The sequence below is a fragment of the Carassius gibelio genome, chromosome B8 (genome assembly GCF_023724105.1).
Source record: "Carassius gibelio isolate Cgi1373 ecotype wild population from Czech Republic chromosome B8, carGib1.2-hapl.c, whole genome shotgun sequence".
NCBI lineage: Eukaryota > Metazoa > Chordata > Actinopteri > Cypriniformes > Cyprinidae > Carassius > Carassius gibelio.
In genome coordinates, this window is record NC_068403.1 from 9,199,020 (window position 1) to 9,221,595 (window position 22,576).

At 36.3% G+C, this 22,576-nt stretch overlaps 1 protein-coding gene across 2 annotated transcripts in view; it reads right to left on the reverse strand.

Moving 5' to 3' along the window:
• Positions 1 to 22,576, reverse strand: part of faf1 (Fas (TNFRSF6) associated factor 1) — a 66,482-nt gene that overhangs the window by 12,088 nt on the left and 31,818 nt on the right. For both annotated transcript variants that reach the window (XM_052563700.1, XM_052563699.1), the window contains exons 9-17: positions 19,107 to 19,202; positions 17,739 to 17,862; positions 17,587 to 17,650; positions 17,314 to 17,395; positions 10,765 to 10,919; positions 6,676 to 6,812; positions 5,922 to 6,010; positions 1,161 to 1,241; positions 912 to 989 (exon numbers count right to left, since the gene is read on the reverse strand). In XM_052563700.1, the coding sequence (XP_052419660.1) occupies positions 912 to 989; positions 1,161 to 1,241; positions 5,922 to 6,010; positions 6,676 to 6,812; positions 10,765 to 10,919; positions 17,314 to 17,395; positions 17,587 to 17,650; positions 17,739 to 17,862; positions 19,107 to 19,202 (906 nt within the window). The remainder of the gene's footprint in view (positions 1 to 911; positions 990 to 1,160; positions 1,242 to 5,921; positions 6,011 to 6,675; positions 6,813 to 10,764; positions 10,920 to 17,313; positions 17,396 to 17,586; positions 17,651 to 17,738; positions 17,863 to 19,106; positions 19,203 to 22,576) is intronic.

Here is a 22,576-nt window from a genome sequence, read left to right on the forward strand (position 1 = left end):
ACTAAATGAACAAGTACACTTTGTGCCACAAACTGTCTTTAGAAAGAGCGCTAAACCGCACCATCTGTAATAAAATTGAATGTTAATACAGTGGTATTGTATTCTGCTGATCAGCTGATAGGGAAGGGGTATATTTGCTCACTCCTACATCTACAGGTGAGATTTAACTTTCCGTGACACTTTTTCATGCCGTCTTTGTGAGAGTGTCAGTGTTTTGACGTGCACCTGTCGTTTTGTACAGCTCGTATACGGGCCGATAGCGCAAACACTGCAGGAGTACGCGGGCGGACTGCAAATAACTATGTGATTTCTGCAACAATGTAAACGGTGTGTTTGATGAGAGTGGTTACGACAGGACATGAAGCTTTATGGCTGTCACTGCTATTTGTCATCTTATGAGGCGTGAAATCCCATTTAAGTGACATGTTTAGAATATCCATAAACACATTAAATGTCAATGTGAGTGAAACTGTCAGGTTTAAATCTGGACTTAAAGAACAGGTGTCATTTTTGTGCTCATTTTTTCAGCTTCAATGGATGAGAAAGAGTGATTTTAAAGATTTAAGATGTTTGCAATAGCATTAATGGCTCTTTTAAACCAATTAACTGGAACTAACTGGTAACAGAGAGTAATAGTAACATAATGCAGGGAATCATTCATATTTGGCAAGCCAACAAAACTTCGCTGGGCTTTACATAGAATAAAACAAGGAAACTAGTACATTCCTGTGAATTCCAGTTCTTTTACAAGGAAGGATCCTGATTACATGGCCTGTACCATGCTACAATTAAGGTGAATTATTTAGGGTCATTCTCAAATGTTCTTCTTTTCACCAACCCCTGAGAGCTTGTCATATAAACCGGGTTATTGAAACAGTCACCAAACCGGTGAAACTCAAAGTAAACCTCACCTCTCGTTCCTCCTCCTGCTCTTTCCTGATTCGCTCCTGACGGACTTGCTCTGCCTCTTCTCGCTCTTGCGCTTCTCTCTGAAAAAAATAATCACATTAACTAGCAACATACTATACTAAAATAACTGAATAAGAATTTTACACTATCATTCATAATACTTCTAAATTAAATGAAAATAAATAACAAATAAAAAAACCCCCAAAAAAAGGAGTTCTGAGCAAAAAAGGACACTTGATTTCTTGCCAAACCTTTTTACGGTCAGCCTCCAGAGACAAGCGATAAGCTTCATCCTGCTCTCTTTTGACCAGTTCTCTGGCTTCACGTTCATCCTGAAAGAAAAATATGGGTGAATAAAAATAATGTCATGAACTAATCATCTAAAATTGGAACAATTTTTTATTTCTGAAATACGAACATTAATATTTACTCATTTTTTTTTATAAGCGGGGGATCCACAAGTAAACTAAATAAATAAATACAAATAAAATAAAAGTAAAAAATAATAGATTTTTAATAATTGAAGATATAATAATAATAATAATAATAATAATAATAATAATAATAATAATGTTTCAAAATAAGTTAATAAATAAAAAACAAGGTTAGAATGAAAAATTTAGATCTATTTTTAGGTCACAGAGTGGAAAAGCAAGTAGACACTGACCATGTGAAATAACTTATAATTAGGAAAAAAGGTTTTTTTCTAGCAGTCTCAGAATTTAATTATATTATCACTACATTTCTATTATCTACATCCTACACCAGCTAGCTTATAAGTGCATGTCTATCCAGATAACAATCCCACTGGATCTTTGACGTATGAGATGGTTCCTCGTCATTGTCAGCAGTAATGGCCACATACTGAATACTATTGTATTGTCGGACACACTAACTGGGGACGACTGAAAGAGTATCTTATAGAAGTAAATGCATGGAGTTCCTCTACATACAATGGACGGGCTCTTTTATTATTGTGAGTGTGTGTGTGTGTGTGTGTGGATCCTGTTTGTTAAAACCCAGCTGCAGGTCTACCTGCTGAGACTGAAGACTGTGAATAACTACTGTTGCTTTTGTGCAGTCAGGCTCGTTCGATTGTCTACAGCCGCTTTTAAGACTAAGGGTCTTTTCTACTGGCTGGACTTTGTGTGGAAATGTGAAAGAGTTGTGACTACACAGAGCAGAGTAGAAGAAAAGGAAGGATAGAGGAGAGAAAGGAGCGATAGAGCACAGAGGCTGATCAAAGGAGAGATACATCCTCAAATTCTATTCAAACGAGCTGTAAAAGAGTGTGTGAAAACCATGTTGTGGTCTAGGAAGAGTTTGTGGGTTGATGTGTGTGGGTCTCTATTCGTAAAGTCTGAACACTGAATCAACTCAGGTGAATCGGGATTACAAACAACGGGATCTTTTATCTGAGGGCTGAAAATAAGAACAAATATACACTGACTCTTCCAAACACACTGCTTTTAAAGAACTGGTCGTACAAGGCAAAATCTTTCAAAAGGACTTTCAAAATCTACTGTTATAATAAAGCAATTAGCCATGAGAGGTCATGTTTTACATTGAATTCACTATAGATAAGTGTTTTTAGATACAAGGCATGGGCACAAAAACTTAATCAAGGTTTAATAAAAAAAAAATACAAAATTAATGGCCTCACACAGCTTACCTGGTTCATGAAATGGTGACAACAACCTAATTATGGAAGAATAATTAAATTTATTTACTACCAAGTAGTATAGTAGTATAGTTCATTATCCAAATGGCAACCTAGAGCAAAAAAAAAAAAAAAAGGAAACAAACCTAACAAAACAAAATAAAACTTATTTGAAAAGTTTAGATGTTGTGACTGGTCATACCATAAACATACAAATTAAAAATTCATAGTAAAATTAAAACAAAAACAAAAAAAGTTTAGGTGTAGTGACTAGTCATCAAGTAGATAGACACATGTAAAATTGAAAGTACAACTACAAAAAAAAAAAAAATAATAATAATAATAAAGTAAAGTTTAGGTGTTGTGACAGGTCATCAAAATGTCCAGAAAATTTACATCCAGTCTCTTTTGGGAAAACCTAAACTGTAACATTCAAAATGATTTCTATAATTTCCTTGATTAGCAAATCATAATTCATGGCTGTCATCCAAGCTAAAATCTATCAGCCATTAAAAAAATATTAACGAATGTTAACATATAAAGTTAATGATCAAATTTATAAGTAGGCCAATTTTACCAATTTGATTATCCATTTACTCCACTTGTATCCTTCTACATGAACACAGCAAAGCATTCTTTAAGTGCTCTGACAAAGAGGAATAGAAAGTGTAAGATGAAAATAATTAAACAGGGTGAGTAAAGAATGTGAAAACCTCTCCCATGTTTTTTTTTTTTTTTTTTTACATACAGTGAATCAGTTTCGTGATCTATACTAGAGCTAATGGAGCAAGACTATAACTATTTTACCCATGACTGCACAACCCCACGTCACGTCACTTACACACAGAGGAATGCTGGTGTGATCTTGGTGGATAAGTGTGTGCTGTCTGGGTTTGTCTGTTGATCCAGACAGTGTATGAAGGGGGTGTATATCTGTCCATACAGACGGACAGACACAGACAGGTCACCATGAGTCACCTGACTGTATGGGACAGGAATGACACACACACAGGGACATTTCGGTTAAGGACTTTAAAGGGCAAACCTAAACTGCCTCAAATGGCAAGCTGTTAGTGGTGGCACAACAACTAATGCTTTCAAACACTCCCACACATTTCTAAGGTGGCTCACTCATTTGTGCACAAACAAAAGGTTAACAAAAGATTTGGATTCAAGCACCACACCCATGATTTGAAATGAGCTGTAATCACCAGCTGTACTTTAAACGACTAATTTAATTTAAAACTAAGTCAATGCTATAATATTTTGACCCTTCAAAACCATTCGTAGTCTGATTTTCTTTCCTTCAGTGCAACCAGTATAGTCAAACATGCAATGAACTGGTTCTTTTTGTTGAATCAAAAACATTTAATGCAACAGGTGTAGTTAAATATCAAAGAATAAACCCTTTTTTTGTTGTTGTTGACGCAAAAACATTTACAGCAACCAGTGCAATTCAATTCATGAAGACATGACTCTCTTGAACCAGTTCTTTTTGTTGATTTAAATATTTTTCATCCAACCAGTAATGTCCAATTCATTAAGAAATTATGCTTATGAATTGGTGGTTCTCGTTGAAAAAAATAAAAAAATAAATTCAGTGTCATCAGTTTAGTCCAATTCATAAACAAAGAACTTTTATGCTGACTCAAAAACCTTCTGCACAACCAATGTTGTCTAATTAAATTAATGTTTTCTGTTTTTTGAGTTAGTCCTTTTAATTAATCATTCAAAACTCGTTTGAATAGTTTAGACATAACTAAAATAAAGAGCTGGCAAATCAAAATCAAATTGTTATCGATACCCTACTCTAGGGAGTAAATATTATCATTTTAGGTAAACTACATCTTTTATTTCTACCACATTAACTGTTTTCAGTAAACAGAAAATGCATGGAAAACTTGTTGCTTCACTTTCCAGCTAAGGGCCAAATGTGTGAACTACATAAAATGCTAAATATCTCCTCTGCGTTTCCTCTGGCACCTCACTAACCCCGGCTCCCTGTTTGTGTCTGTTCACATCACATTTCCTTCACAGCCAAACAGATTACAACCATTAATTGCCACGAGGAGCAAACAGTCAAGACGCTTCCAGCAGAAATCCATCAACGTGTCAGAGTTACTCAAGCGCTCTTGACTGAGGGAAGCAGAAATTTCACTGCCTAATGGATCTAATGGAACAGATACAATTCGAAAATAACGTTTTCAACGGAACTTATTCACCAAGCCGGGAAACCGGCCTATTAGCAGAGGGAGACTGAACAAATTACCTCGAGTCTAGCAGAAATATTTTCACACTGAGACAATGGCAAGGACTATGACAATTATGACATGACAAATAATTTCTGTTGCTTTTCGTGATTGATAATTATTCAAAGCATCCCACGCAGGGGTGCGAACTAAAAAAGAGAATGCTGGGACGAGGCATGAAATGTCATGACTTCTCAAATCACAGAATCAATGTGCCTCGGGGTGACAGTAACCTGTGTTTGCTGTCTGTATATTTCCCAACAAACCACAGACTCAAACATTATAACACACAGGTGAAGAAAGATGACTAATTAGCTCAACTCGAAGTGGGGACAGACCTGTCACAACATGTAACAAAACATTAATAATTAGTGTTTTTAATTAGGCAGGAAGTTAATCTCCAGTAGAAAGTTGCCAGAGAGCATAGAGATCAACTATTTGAAATAACCTTTCACTTAAAACCGTTTTTAATTCATTTGAACAGATGGACACATCTTGTTTGAGCTCTTTGTAAGTGCGTTTGTTTGCAGACCTAGCATTGATTTAAACAATTACATACCGCACGCAGACATGAAACACTAAAATCGCATCCTGCCAGCATTGTGTCGACTGCACAAGCATAGGCCACCGCAAGCTTACATTACACAATTGTGCTTTTACTTCCATGGCTTGTCTGAAATCAGACAAACACAGAGACGCAGACGGACTGTCTATTCTTACCCCTGTGTGATGGGCCGACTCGTACAAGTCAGACAATGGGTAGTCATCTGCCCCAACATGCCCCTTTTTGTGGCCTAAAAATATGACTTTTGAATCTGCCTAATAAAAAGCACCTCAGTCATCAGTGTCTGGTATAGTGAATTATAAATAGGTAGTTATAGTTATTACAAGTAGTGTGCATTGCATAATTTTTGGAAGAACTGAGTTTATATTGTCATGATAAAATGTGGGATAGATTTTTCCATAATGGAAACATGCAGTGCTATCTTAGATTCTGGCCAAAGGAAACATCTTAGGAGGCAGAATAATTAATGTGCCTATTTTTGTTTCAGAAACGAGACCTTAAAATGCTGCCTATGAAGAGAGCTCATCTTGGACCTCACCTCATCTTTGATGTCTTCTTGCTGCTGTGCTGTGAAGATCTCCATGGCTCCCATGAGTCTCATCATAAGCTCATCCACTGTTGTGTTGCCTTCATCACACAAACAGAAACACAACAACAGTCAAACTGGAGCAGACATATCTAATTTTGCAGTTCTTCATACTTTGAGATGCATGCAAAATGTTCCAAATGGAAAATGATTGCATACAGTATGACATGAGACACATTCATCTACAATACATTTTTTATTTTATTTTGTTTTGGGTTTTTTTAACTATCCCAATTACTATGAATTATTAGCATTAATGCAAATCAATGCTAAAAAGAAATTCAGCAGACATTTATTAATTTGTTTAAAGATTAAATAATTTAATTATTTATGTTTTTATTAACAATTTAATTATGCATATAAAAATTTAAATATTTATTTAAATGTATTTTAAGTAATTCGGCCCTCCAGAGACTAAATTGTGCGTAATATTAACCTAAAAGTTTTAAAATTTTTAAATAAATAATAAACATTAAGATAATAACTGAGCTATGCACAAATTCTTGATCACTCAAGCGCAAGTTCAAGGCCACTCAAGCGCTGCTATTATTAAACCAAAGGTTTTCTGAAATTCTGAAAGGTAATCTTTCAATTCTACCTCAAATAGTTATGTTGACAGATTTTCTGGTAGTACCAAGTAAGTTTAATTAACTGAAGAAGTGTTATCTAAAATTTTATTTGAAGTTCACTTAGATATATATTTTACCTTGAATGACATTTAAAACTTCATTTGATGTCCGTTTGCCCATGACAATTAAAAGTAATGGGAACTGGTCAGTCTTGTACGTCCGAATGGTCTGTGCAACAACACTGCCAAAGTGCCTTGTACACATCGTGAGAAGTCTAGAAAGAGAGTGAGAGAAAAGAAAGAGAGCCAGTCATTCAAGTGGACAGTGGACAGCCAGCCAGTGAAACTCCCCTGAACAATCACTGAACTTAATAAGAGTACACCGCTCATCATATTAACAGACTTTAAAACCAATTCTGCTCTCCGCTCAGAGGATGGTCCTTCTCCAAACACTCCCCCGGTCTGAATTAGTATTCATCCCTCGCTGCACAGAATTTGATAGGGCAGAGAGGATTTCTTATTCCATTACAAAGACAGAACTTTAAATTAACGTTTCGCTGAAGGAAAAGGGTAGCAGGCAGACTCCGAGAGCTCACAGTAAATGTCATAATATTAATGAACTGCTATAGAGCGAATGCAAATATAGATTAGCTTCTCTCTTCTTATAATAACATCGGCTTTAATAACTGGAAAGTAAAATAGAGGAGAGATGGAACACACTAGAGGGAGGGGCCAAGACCAAGATTTTTTCACACCATTATCAGATATATATATATATATATATATATATATATATATATATATAAATTGCATCATGAGTGAGCACTTTTTGGACTCTGGGTATATTCAGACAAGCATACTGTATTTATTAAATACATTCCAATAATATTATTGTTATAATATTGCACTCATCCTTGACTCTTTTTATTACTTGCAATTACTAGAGTTATTTAAGTTAAAGTTGAGACACAACGTGGTTATTTAGCATTTTTATACAAATAATGTTAGACAATATAGCGTACTGCAATTGAATATTCCCTTTATTTCATATACATTTAGAAAACAAGGAAGTGAAAACTAGTGATAATAAGAATGAGAAGAGTGAGAAAGTTGTATTTAGTTAGCGTACTAAAAACAGAGTGGTTACATGGTTAACTAACAGGACAACAGGCGATCTATCTTCTGTGTAATTTGTACATATCTTTAGATTCTACAGAGCAATTTCACTGCCAAAAAATTATTTAAAAAATAAACATCATACAAATAACACTTGTGTTTCCAGAGGTCCCATCAGGCATTGCAGTTGGCAGTTCATTGTCAGATCAGTGATGCGTAAAGAAATCTTGAAGAATGTTCAGAGTTTTCAAAGGACCTCAGGGGAGTTATTTTTGATTTTCTAGTTAGTAACACCAGGTGTTTCAAGCGTCTCGTCAAGGAGGGCTTTGTAATTGGAGTGACATGCTCTCATCTCCTTCTCAACCCTTGCCCAAGTCACACACTCTTGAGTGTGTGAACCGTAATATTTCCCCATCGCCTGAACCGACAGAGGTGTGGCACAGTATCAGACCATCTGCTGGAACCACAGGGCGTGCACTGCTCTATGACTGTTTCCCTGAGAAAACTGTTTCTCGATCACAATGATCATGATACTCAAACTATGCATTGATTTTCAATGACACAACTGCACAGTAAAAACAGACAACTAAATTCAAAAATGTTTCCTGGAGTTTTTAAATACTCTTGTTTATTTACATCATATTAATATAGATTTTTTTTGACAATGTCTTCAGTGTAAGTCTACCAGAATTTTTTTTTTTTTTATCATCCATAATGAAAATTCTCCAATAGCCCATCCGTCCACTAAAAGTCAAATGATTTAAGGTATAATTTACACCTGCTGCAAAACTGAAAAATCCATTTTATATTTTGAATAGCCTTGTGCACATATCTTCGACATCTCCAGTTTGAGTCCTGGCTAGTGTTTCTTTCCTGATCCCTCTCTCCTAACATATCCTGCCTTTCTCAATGGTTCTTTATATAAACGCAAAAAAAGGGATGATCAATTGTAGCAATAACGCTTTAAATAGTATCATATGGCTATAATGATTTATAATGATTAAGGTGATTCAGGACACAACTGAATTTAATGAAATACTTCCTCCAATGTATCTCACAGATTAGAAAAAGGATGTGAAGAAACTGATGTGGCTGTTGGAAAAAATTGTTTTTAATTGCAATAAATCAACTATATGGATCATCAGGATTTAATGGATTCAAAAAAAACAAAAAAAAACACTTTGGCTGTGTTAAAAATGGCATACTTGCTAACTGCCCAGTACACGGTTGTATACTGCCTACTATTTTTTTAAGAATAGTGTGTGAAACAGTATACAATAAGCAACAAATGTTTCAGAGTAGTGTGCTTAAGTGTTGTGATGACAAAACTTTCATTCAGCACAGCTGCTGAGGTTGTTACCTCACAAAAAAAATGACTAACCTTTCTTTTTACAAAGGCTTGTTAATTAAGGATTCATAATAGTAAACAATGCTATATTGCCCAATTGAACTCATTTCATAATTAATGGACTTTACATACTGAGCAGAACTAATAATAATTGTGTAAATAGTAGTTAGGTGGTAGATAGTAATATTTCAGCACTGCAGTACATAATAAAATAGTATGCAATAACATGGTGTTTAAATTATCATACATAAAAATCTTATTAAATGATTCCAACTTAATTGGGACAAAAACCTCCCTATACCTATACTGCTAACCACCTAATAACACTGTATTATTAATGAGACCTTTTATTTCCAATTTTCAAATATTTCCTTTATTTTTATTGAAAATAAATGCCTTTTTGATCTGATATGTGGTGGGGAAAGGAGTAGCCTAGAACAAGCTTTGGTAAAGGGTGTCCTCGAACTCGGGTCGCTCGTTTCAAAATCTTTCATCACACGTCTTTTATCTGCTGCGCTACTGATATTACAGATGAATGGGCATCTTTGGGCAAGAGTAGTATGATAGCATGGCATTGCGAACACAGCATTTGTATCAGCTAGATACAAACCATTCCACCATCAAGTTTTTCTTACCTGTACCAGTAACAAAGAGCACCTGTAGCACCTGTGGGTGCTAATTACATTCACTCTAATTACATTTGGGCTCTGGATTAATGCACAATCATGCTGAAAGTCTGTGTGATCAGTGTCAGTGATTAGCGATTCACAGGCTTCATTCACAGAGTTGGCTTTGAGAAACACTGCCAGTCACCGTCCACAATCACCAATCAGTCAGGCCTGGCTTGGGAGCGTGAGAATGAGGTGTGTATGTGTGTATGAGTATGTCAGCGTATAAGGATGTGGGATTGTGTGCCTCTCTCTCTCTGTTCCCATTATGAATAGCCCCAGATGTTGTCCGCCTTTAATCTGTGGTAGAAAGACTCAGCTGGGGCAAAAAGCAGAAGGGGAGGGAGAGGGGTATAGAGGCAAGGCTGGACTGAAGGAGCCCCTGCAGAAGCAGGTCACTAGCTGGTATTTCTCTCCCTGTCCACTCCGGAGGGAGGCCTTTAGGGTGAAGCCTACTGGAAGGAAAAGTAGAGGCCTGCTCAGAAGCAAAGCCTGCTGGGACCAATCAAGAATCCATCTGCTGCCTGACCAGCTTCTCTTCTTTTTTCTCTCTCTATTCGTTTCCTTTTCTGACCTTACATTTTTTATTTTGCATGCTCCTTTTCTACCTGAAGCAATCTGGGATCTTCGTACAGTTTACTCAACAGCACATTTGAAACAGGGAAAACAGATATATTTTTGCAATCTTGCAATACTGTTTTGGGCATAAGTTACGAATACTTCTGAGGTTCAAAAGTTGCATTTGCCCAGCAACAAAATGTAAAATCTCTGTAATTGGCATCCTGAAATGAAGACATTCTGAGGAGTGTGCTCTATGATGGCTGTGTGTCTAACTGACCCTTTAGCGGGGCAGATTAGTGCAGATTGCCCTACCGGGGCCTCAGTGAGCAAACACAACATCTTTTGTTAAAGTCCTCTATGAGGAGAGAGAGTCAGAAGAGGAGAGGGGGGAAGGGAGGAATGCCTCTCATTAAGAGATCATCCATTTTGAGTGTGAAAATGCTTCCGATCCCCACCGTTCTGGATGGTTTGACTGCCATTGTGAGTGCATGCGATGAGAGAGATGAAAGGAAGGAACATGCTTAACAGTGTTACCTGGCTTTATTAGCTTCTTTAGTAACGTCCCAGGCCCATGTGATGAAGTTCTGGCTGAGATATGACACTATGGTGTCTGCGCACATCATCTGAGAGCAGAACACATTACTGAGGACACTCTCGTCATTGTGGAGGTAGATAGCCAGCAGTTTTCTCTGAATGACAGAAGCACAACATATACAAACTGTTATATGCATCATATGAATTGAGATTATGGATATGATTCAAATTCATCTCTATGCTTATGGTTCCTTGACAATTCATTTAATATTGATGTTTTAGTGATTTACAGAATAAATAAAACAAATCAGATTAACATTTAAAAAAATAATTCCAAATAGGTTCTAATGGCCACACAGGTTATTCCATCCCCAACATCTAATTTGCAGAAAAATCATGAAAATAAAATATAACAAATCTGTTATAATAATATAATAACAATGTAATATTTTATAGATATATTTGTGTTATAGATGTGTAGCTGGTGTAAATGGTATTTATGTATATGTACACTTGTGGTCAGAAATGTACATCTTGCAGAATTTGCAAAATGTTATTCATTTTATCAAAATAATTTGGATGTAAACTTCTGAAAAACAACTCTATACACGCACACACAAACACAATCACTAAAAAATAAAAAATAAAAAATTCCAAACCATTCAAATATCTGCACTGAATAAAAAGAAACATTCACCCATTTATAAATGAATACCCACGCAAGTTATTCCATTTCCACATCCAATTTTCAGAAAAAAACTACAACATGAAAACTGAAGCCTCAATGGCCAATTCACTACCTGTGAAGCCAGAACCCATCTAATCTCGGCTCACTGATCCTCCATCAGACTTTCTGAGAGCTTTAAAGCCACTAATGCTTCACCAGGGTCCACGGGTAGAAAAAGACAGCAAGTGCCCTCCCTGCTAACCCTGAGCAAAGCAAACATCCAAACCAAATCAAACTGATGCAGGCTAAATCAAACTTTCTCTGAAAAACAAAAACCCAACAAATCGCTTTATTTGTTTTGCATCAAATGCCAGTGCCCTCCTTCCATCACAGCAGGCTAGAACAGGACAGCATCACTGATGTCAACCACATCCAAATCCACAGATATTTATGTCGTCAGATGAACGGCACTCGCTTGCATAACCCAGCAACTAATAAAAAATAAATAAAAAAATAACACACATGGACACCGCAGCAAACATGAAAGGTTTCACCAGACAAGGAAGGGGAATAAAAACCCACCGAATTACAGAACAACTCTGAACGTTTCCTACAGCTCTGACCTCCGACGGTTCGTTGAATACAGCAGGAGGTATTTCCCAACAGTCCAACGGCGGAAAAACAGAAAGCAAAGCGGTGAGGGAAGTGAAGAAGGGAGTGAACGGAGGAAAGTTGGGCTCTACAGAGGTGTGTATGTAGGGAGCGCTGGTGTGTTTGCACAGTAATTAAAGCTCTCGAATGAGCTGCACGGCCCCTGGCGGGAGAGAGCTCAGGCCTCTTTCACGAACCCGATTCAAGGCCCTGAAAAGATTAAACACTCATGCTGGGTAGACAAGCAAATGGGTCCTGGAGAAAGGGCGAGATTTTACTAGTCAAAAACTAGAAGGGGGTGGATGAAAACGAGACATGAACTTTTCCACTCCTCTCTTGTAGTCTGTCCTAAAACTGACATGGCTGTTTCAGCACTGGCTGAGCGTATTCGCTTCGAGCTGCAAAAACGTTTTGACCTTTTGAGGCCTCTTAGATTTCACTGAAAAGGTGGGGAGAAGCTACTCTCGCTAATAACAGTCTTTGGTCAGCTCCCTCGTTTCACGCCCCTCCATTACCCACAGTCACTTCTCTCTACTTTCATCCCATTGTTTTCTCTTCCTTTCTTTGCCTCGTTTTTGTGGGGCTTTTCTTAGCCTGCAGAAATCAGCGCTGAGTCCAAATTACTGGGTCTGTTCTGGGGAAGAAACTGACCCAAAAGCTCTTTCTGTCACCTTGAGCGGTCCCCCACCTGCTCAGGTCGAGAATCCTGAAATGGTGAGGAGGAAAGGGTAAAGACGCGAGAGAAACATGGGAGGAGAGAAAGCTGATCTGTCCTGTGAGTGGGACAGTACTAACTTTCACACAGTTGTCTGAAAATGAGGAATTCCCAGGCTAACTTTGGACATGTGAGTCAGTGTTGCAGCACGACTACAAAGCATGTTTATCTGCTAAATGACGGCCTATTCACACCAAGCATCACAGCATGAAAAACATGAATGAAACAATGTACCACTTTGTAGTCCTTTACACAAATCAGTCATTATTTATTCAGATACAAGTCATTTAAAAAATATATATATATCATTCAGATATTGAAATTTGGAGGACGATATGAAAATGTAATTCAAAAAGACGCATTTTTCAAATTGTGTGTCATTTAGTTGCATCAAACCTGATGTGAACATGCCTTGCAATTAAATTTAGGACATGCTAACCACCTTGAACAAAGCATTTGAAATTAGTAAAAGTGTCTAACAAATGTACAAAATACGGTTTGAAATGTAGCATTCCACCATGCACTAAGCAGGCAGTGTTTCCAGCATTAATTTGACTATAAAAACTGAAGCGAAATGCTATGAAGCACAAATTAAAGCAAGACACATTTAAACATTTAAAGTCAGCATGAAATGAAAATGTGATCTTTTTGTGAATGATTCATCCAAGCAGGTTTCATTTTTTAAGTTCGCAATTTTTTAATCAAACAAAAGGAACAACTTGATCTTCCAGTTAAAAGACTGTTTTCACCATCCATTAAATATTTAATACAATCAATTGCAAGCTTGTATTTAGATCTGCCTTCATTCAATCAACAACCAAAGAACAGAACCAAGTCAACTAAATTTCTTCTTTTTTAATAATCTACTTCACTTGGATGTACATCACAATGCAGTCTACTTCTACTTCCATTACACTGTGAATTTAATGATTAATGCGTTATCAATAGAGATTTTGGACCAATGAGATTTCACTGTGGGCGAAGCTACCAGAAACAGAAATAAAGCGAGTGCCAAAATGTCCTTCTATTGATACTAACATCACGTTATTTCTTAAGATGTAAACAATAAAAAAAAAAAAAAAACATTTCGCTTTTACTCAATGCAGTGGATGGCTGCATAAAAGCTTGAGACTACTCTTTCTTATGAGTTTTTTCTATTAGAGTGGTCATATTTTTTGTTTTATTATTCAGTGAAATAAAAGCATTGATTAGTCTCAGTTGAATCCAAGAATAAGACTGATTTTGACCCTTTGGAGAACTGCTAGTTGGTCAAACTCGGCACTGACTTATCATAAGTTTATGCAACTGGCCCCAAAAGGACTCCTGGAGTCTGGTCACACTTCTACTGACTGAAAAAAATCTAGATTTTCCTCAAATTATCGCCACCTGCTCAACTGTGAGAGTAACGCTAGTTACACAGACGATCATCTTGTAAAAGTATTGTGAAAGGATGTTTTTAATTACAGGCAATGTGTATGTGCCGGAAGGGGGGAGAGATGGTGAAAGTGATCATCCTCTTTTGCCTATAGGAAAGCAAACAATGGGAAATGAGGAGTTCATATTACTGCTCTCTCTTGACCTGTAGTGGACTGCTTTAACAGATGGCACTTACAATACTACAAGAGATTCTCCCACAAAAACTGAACAATAATCTAGTAATAATAATAATAATCTTGTTGCATAATTAGAGTTTAGCTTTAAGAGCTGCGTGCCTTGTATATGTAATACAACTCTTAAAGGGCCAGTCCACCCAGAAATGAAGATTCTGTCATTATTTAGTCACCCACATGTCACTCCAAAACCCAAATGACTTACTTTCTTCCAGAGGACAAAAAAAATTAAAAATCTTAAGTTTTGAAAAGGATGCAAAGGCACCATAAAAGTATAATAAATGTGATTCACATGACTTGAGAACTATATTCCAAGTCATCTGATTGCTATGAAACAAACAGAATAATATGAAGGTCATTATTATTTATTCAGTTATAACAGCGATTTTAATCTTCCTCTCCAGTGTGCTGTGAAACATTAGGATCATTTGCCTCACAAGAAGGATTCGCTCATGAATCAGGCATTTTTACTTTTCCTGTGGATGTGCACGACTGACACATCAATAAATTATTTTGATCAATGTATATAGACAAGAGTCCATTTACATCAGTCCTCCTGTTGGAACAGCACTGTTAAAAACAAGTCTTTCTGGTGTCAGAAAACTCATCTCTCTCTATCTCTTTTCTTGCGGACCGGAAAATCACTTTGTCACGGAGGCTCCTCTATGAAGCTCATGCATGAAAAACCCATGAAGGGCGTGAAGAAGCTATGAATTTTGATGGCTGTCTTTATGCGGGTGGCAGAGGAGGGTTAGCGTGATTAGCTGGATGTTAAGGGGATTTGTGATGAGGCCTGTGTGCTGATGGGTGGCCTGACTCAAGGGTCTTCCACTGATCCTCCAGAGGACCTCCAGCATTTTCATTAAGGATGGATTGGGAGCATCTCCCACTCCAGAAACACTTCATCACATGTAGTGTTTTACTTAGTGATTAGCCTCTCAGGTCTATGAGAGAGGGGCACAAGTGCCCTCAAAAAAAATCCATCCCACACATGCACACGTGTACAAATGTTTAGAGCCATGGTTAAACAACCTAAACTTAACGAGAAGACCGTCTGACTGACAGGAGGTGAGCACAGTGGTTCGAGCAATGGCCTGAGTAGTTTGAAATGGGTTTCTTGAATGCATACCTTTGAGATCCCTATTTTACTGGTCTTTGTTTTCGCAGTTCTATATGGTGATGTTGACATGCAGAAACTTCATCAGTGTTTCCCATTAACGGTCTAGACTTTTGCGGCCTGCCACAATCTAATCTTTCCTAGCACACTTCTGTATTGGAAATGAAAATATTTTGTACACTTTTGGTAATAAAATAACACGTTGAACTATTTCTTTGACAATGGATGTGTCAATGATACCAAAATAAAGTAATTTAATTAAATATATAGTCTGTTGCACAGCACGTTTGAAAGAGCTCGTGTTCGCGTTCTGATTTTTTTACTTCACAGAGCATGTGCTGTGAGTTTAAAATGCATTTGGGAATGCAACTGACACCAGTTATGCATTACTTTCACATTTGAATAATTTACAACATATCTGTGGTCATATGATTAAAGCATTTCACAAAACTGGCTAACAGCGGTGTTTAAACCTGTATGCTTTACATTTATTTTACAGTGTAGCTTTATTACAATAGTAATATATTACTGTCTTATGGATAATAATAATAATAATGAAAGTATTATTATTATTATATTATAATTGTTTGGCTTCCACTTTAATGTTTTTTTATTCTATTTAATTTGGACACTAAAAATTAGTTGGCGCACTTAATTTTAAACTCTCAAAGTGTACCAGATTGAGGCACTAAAATTCAAAATAGACAAAAATGTTCAACCGGGGGTGGCATCCCCTAGGTCCATCCCCCCATATTCTACAATCCTATGGGAAACACGTTACGTCATAATTAACTAATACCACAATGTAGTGTTTAACGTAAAATACGCTAAAAATATTTCATAAGTCATTTGGGACTTTGCTGTACCGGAACAACATTTCAGTTGACGCCGATTCATTTTTAGAAATATCTATTCATCTTTCATAATTTTTAATCAAAAGTACTTTTTAATGACGCATAGCTTAAATAAGTCCTGTTAAATCCTTCCCAACGATAAATCCTCTGGCTGACGCCCAAAAGGAGAACAACCACAGAGCAACTGCCAATGGCATACTAGAGAAGCACACATGGATAAAAGAGTGAAAAAGTGTGACCCGTGAAGAAAAACACTGACTGTCTGCAAGATAGGAGCACAGAAGGTCATCTCTTCTTCTTACATTAGTTTGTTTTTACTGACACACTGAACTGTCTCCTCGGGGGACAGCGGCGGCCATATTGTGCCTGTGCTGAGGAGAGGAGGAGATCAGCTGGGCTGCAGGCAGGAAGCCATTCCAGCCCGCTCCTCATGCTCAAAAACCCCCTGAACATCTTGCTGCATCCTCCCAGTCTAATAAGACCGTAATCCACACAAGCTGTCAGTTGATACAAGCCTCCTTATGAGGACACAGCGGGAAAACCAGCGCAAAGCTGTTCTAAATAAAGCTTCAGCTGTTCAAATGGGAAACGGAAATTTGATGGGGATTTATCATGATGGGGGAGCAGTTCTGCCAATCAACCGTTTAGCGTTGTTTATATACCTGAGCATCAAAAGAAATGTTAGAGATGTGACCTGGTAGTGCACATGCTTATATGTGGGCAATGTAGGTTTCTAGAATCTGGCTCTGGTCATTTCCTGATGCCACCACCCACTGTTTTCCCAATTATTTCCAGTACCACCTCCAACTGTCACCATTAAAATAAAATAAATCACTTATAATAAAAAAGTTAATTAATTAAAAAAGTAGATTGAAATAAAATAATGATATAAATTACTCACTTATTAATTGGTAAATTATGGAGGTTATACTCACATCTCTGGCTTTGCCGTAAAAGGCCTCTTGAGATGCTGCTTCCAAGGAGCCGATGTAGAACACAGGATGGCAATCGCCATATCTACAAAACATACATGCACAAACTGAGCAAATATCACACAAATAAGCAAATACTGAATATCAGAGCAGCTATTTTCAAACATTAAAAACATCTTATTCAAAACCAGCAGTGCTGAAAAAATGTGTACAACACATGTTTGGTTTTCTTTAGTGAAATTGGATAAGAAATGTTACTTTGTCCAGGGATCTCACCTTCTAGAAAATTCAGCAGTAAAGTGCAGTAAGGCATCACCCTCATTTTCACTGTTCTCTGGCACTGAGGGAAGAAGTATATCAATACAGATATCCAGTAAACGGCATTCTTTCATGGTCAAACCCTGATTAAATGACACAGTATAACTTACTCATCGGTGTCTTTTGAAAACTCGAGGTTCCCATGCCAAAGACTTCAGATTCATCTACACCAAACTCAGGTGCATCCTCGAAATCATCTCCCTCACTGTCACTGACCATGTGAACATCTGTGCACTGTAACATAGACATAGAGGCAATTTCTTAAAAAAAAAAAAAAAAAGGCAATTGTGTGTGACAAACCTAGAGATGCACATTATCTGTGATCAGACCAATGGGGATCATATCCAAATGAAGGAACTTGAATATTTCTAAATTAAATAAATCCTTACATTAAAAAACTTATCTCTATCTCTATCTATCTCTCTCTCTCTCTCTCTAAACTGCTTCAGTGTCAACTGTGGCATAAATCCCAAGGTTAAGCTTATATATTTAAAATGATGATAATATCAAAACCTATTTTTAATTAAAATTACAATTTTTTTATTTTTTTTAATTAATAAACTGAATATTAATAATAATTCAACCATAAAAGGCCTCGTAAAGATTATATATATATATATATATATATATATATATATATAAATAAATATATATATATATATATATATATATATATATATATATATATATATATATCAGAATGTTAAATCTAATTTCTAGCCGTAATTTCACTGAAATTATATATTTGTGTTTAGAATTGGGGAGGGGGGCAAAAGCAAAAATAAATACAAAAAATAATAATAACTAATATATATATATATATATATATATATATATATATATATATATATATATATATATATATATATATATATATATATATATATATATATATAACAGAAATAGCTATTAGAGTGAGTCAAAAAAATGGCTATATCAGTGACTGCCCAATTACAATTCCATAAAAAAGTATAATAGTACATAAAAGAGCTTCAATTTAAATTTTACATTGGGGACCAAACCTAATATGAACGGTGCAGAGAATGTAATTGTTGTCAATCTGTTGAAAGGTTGCCATCAAACTTGAAACACGGGCAAGTCTGGCTGCAGTGTTACGCCTGGCAACTCAACAGCGATCCCTGTGCCCACTACAAATTATTTCATCAATTCAGAGCAGGACTCCATTTCTATTCCAACAACGAGTTTCTCATTAAAGATAAAAATGGCAATCATTTATCCATTTTGGCTGAACGGAGCAGTCTAATTAAAAATCCCACAAAAAACTAAAATAGCCAAAACTGGCACCACATGCTGGCTTTCCATATGTATAAAAAAACAAAGACAGCAGAAATGAAATATATAAATGTAAACATTAAGAGAGAAACAGAACTTCTTCCTGGTTCTCCTCTACAGGTAAACGACAGCAGCTTTGATGCTGTTTGTGCATTGTATTGGTGTTGATGTGTGTTCTGCTGCACCTCATCTGTCTGTTCCACCGTGAGGGCAGGGGAAGATCTTCTGCTCACAGTCAGGTGGTGGCAGGGGTAACTGATTCCACTGGAGGCCAGAGTCATCTGTGCGAGCAAAACAATTATTTATTAGACATTTTATTGTTTTCCCAACCTTTTTGTTGCGTGTAAAACAAAACACCCCTTTCGGTTAATGGAAAAGACCACAGAGTCATCATAACTAACGTTTATCAAGTTATCATTTTGGGTTTGGAACATCATAAGGAGCCAGCGATGATAGAATTATTGGATGAACTATTCCTTTAAGATAGCATTTCCCAGTAAAGTTTGCAGAGACCATCGTTATTCATCTACGGTATTCATGGTTTCTCTGGCTCATGACAGAGGTACTGTGTGTTTGGCTCTCTAAAGAGCATCACATGCAGCATACGGTGAGCTGCTGGTGAAGGCCTGAGTACCTCATTAACTCTCAGGCTAGAGTGGAAATGTCAGCAGCACTCCACACTACAGGGACTCATTACAGACCAGCCCCATACACACACTCATAACTCCCACAGAGGTCTATTCTCTCAACCCTTATCTGACATTACCAATTACACACTATAATCACAGTCTGTTTTTACATATTTATTTTCAATACCTTAATGACCACAGTGGTCTATACTTTACAACAACAGTAATGATAAACATTTTTCAGCTCTTAGCCTGTATTAAACCGGTCTAAAGTAGCAAGACAGACACAAGAAGAAATTAAAACACAAGGAGGCAAAGAGAAAATTGATACCTGACTGCAGGGGGCTCTTGTGCTCTTTTACCTTCATGTGTGTTAGAGAGATTTTTGGTTCAATTCATGCTATATTTATACCAATGTATCACCAACGTGAGTTATTGGTTTTTCCATTTTTGATCTACTTATAAATTGCATCATTAGGTGAAACAAACAAATTGCACCCAATAACACCATTTACATATTACCATTTTAAGTTTAACAAATTTGAGACATATCAAGACCGATGTCCCATCTTGGTATTGATTAACAAACATAACAGATTAAGTGTAAAGAAGCTTTGGTTTAAGCTCCATGATATCCCATAATGCAACTCAGAGAGGATTTCAGAATGTCAAGTACTTTAACAGGGCGCTAACTCCCCCAAAACACACAAACACACAAGACACTCTCTCTTTCTTTGTGATGGCCCACACAGAGAGAAGAATCACAGTGTTTCTCTTCTACAAGGACTAATTAAAGACAGACTGTCTGTACAGAGAGACAATGTACAGTACTGCTGGGTGACACAAACAAAAGCACTGTCCAAACATCAGACATGTTCTTTTTGCGAGAGGATCAGAGAGAAAATGTAGAACTCACTAGGGAAGAAATCATAGGGAAGAAAGGGTAAACTGTGCCACTACTGAAGGTGCCTGTGCAGTCATAATAAAGTTTTCCATAACTCTTTATCCGACCTAAAATATTGTAATATTAATAACCATTTTTATGCAAACCTCCACATACCAGGTTAGATCATTGGGTTGGTAAAGTTGTTTAATCCTGAATAGACGTTGATATCCAAATGGGTAGTTTTGAATATTTAAGGATAGTTCACCCAAAAATGCAATTTCTGTCTTAATTTACTCAAGCTCATGTTGTTTCAAACCTATGACATTTTCATAGTTTCTGAATTCCAAGCAACCCTGATCTCTTATGAATTTTAATTTGACGACCAAAAAAATTAATAATAATAATAAATAAAAAAATACATCTACAGTATACAAAATAAAGTCATAAAGGTTTTTAATGACATTAAATAAGCAATAATTTCATGTTTATGTGAATAATCCCTTAAATGTGCTCATAATGATTTTTTCTTTTCAGTTTAGTTCTCATAAATAGTCAGGAAAGTAAATATTACAGTACATTTACATAGTAAATAACCGTTATCTAATAAGCTAAATCCTGTTTTCCATTATTTCACACGAGAAGCAGGGTAGAATTAGGGCACTTAAAGTCACAGGTAAGTGGTGAAACTTCCATGTTCTGACCCTATTGTCTAATGGTATGAGTGTGTCTGGGTGCTTAGCTGTGTGTGTGTTCAGAGCCTCAGGCTACAGGGGAGAGGTCACCCCCTCATCTTTCCACACCTCCCTCCCCACCGCCAAACAAAGAACAAAATCCTCCTCTTTTGGACCCCTTTCATTAACACTTGCATTAAAGCCCATAGCACTGAGCACCATGCAAAAGAGGAATTCCATTCCTTTTTCTCTGTCCTCATCTTAGGGGACTTCATCTACTATCAACTAAACAAATTTTACTGGCTAACTTTTACTTCTCCTCTTGGATGTTTTCAGCTATCTGTTGTCATTCTTCATCGTTTAGGCTGTGAAGGAGATAATTACTGCTGACAGCTGCTCTAGTCGTCCGAAAGCCCCGAGCTGCACCTTGTGTCTGCCTTCTTTGATAGATGAGGACAAGAGAGCTACAGAGCGCAGAAAAAGCGAGAGAGTGTGGAGTCCAGAAAAGAAAAGAAAAATAAGAAGCCCCACCCTAAACACCTGTTGGACTCTTTCAGGCTGGGGTTTGAAGAGGTGTCAGGCTTGATTAAGATCTAGGGTCAAATACAGTGTTTAAAATGCCCAGTGAACCTTTCAGAACTAAGCTCTTCGAGAAAAAAAAAGTGTGAATAGGCTAGGCGATGTTTTGTTTTCACCTGTTTAAGGTGTAATCTGTAACTGCTACGATTTGCCTGATGCCGCATGGCAGACAACAGCAGATGCCTCTTACAATAATAAAACGTTATAATTCTGTAGTGCAAAACTCAGGGTCACAATAGTGATACTTTAAAACTAAAATATTATTTGAAATAATAATAAAAAAAAAAAAAATAGTAACTGACATGTCCAAACTTTAATAAAAATGAAGAAAAAAGCTAGTAATTATAAATGTATATGCATTAGATAAATAATTAACATTTATTTATTATTTTGTATTTACTTACATAAATGTGCATGCATATATGTATATACATATACTTTTATATATGGTTCAAAGATGAAAAAGGGGTTAAGCATATAAATAATAAGTGCATAGCAAGTTTTCTGTTTAATTTAATTGTAAGTTAAGTTTGTTTCTGTTTTTCAGAGCAAAAAATAAATATCATACATTTTCCCTGATTTACAGAAGACACCCACTAAAATGTAATTCAGTGTAACGTTCTTGTCAGGCATATTTACAACAAAAATCAATTTATGACATATTAAAAGAATAATTACTTTCACCCCAAATACTAATTAGTTGTAATTTTACATTTTTATTTAATTTACCACTATCCTTGGTTTTACCCATCTATCAGTAAGATTATTTTACTCAATTAAAACACAATAAAATGTAATATGCTCCCTTATTCTTTTATATATTTTCATATGTACAATAATAAATAATCATGATGTTTGATTTTTTACATACATTTTGTGTTACACTGAAT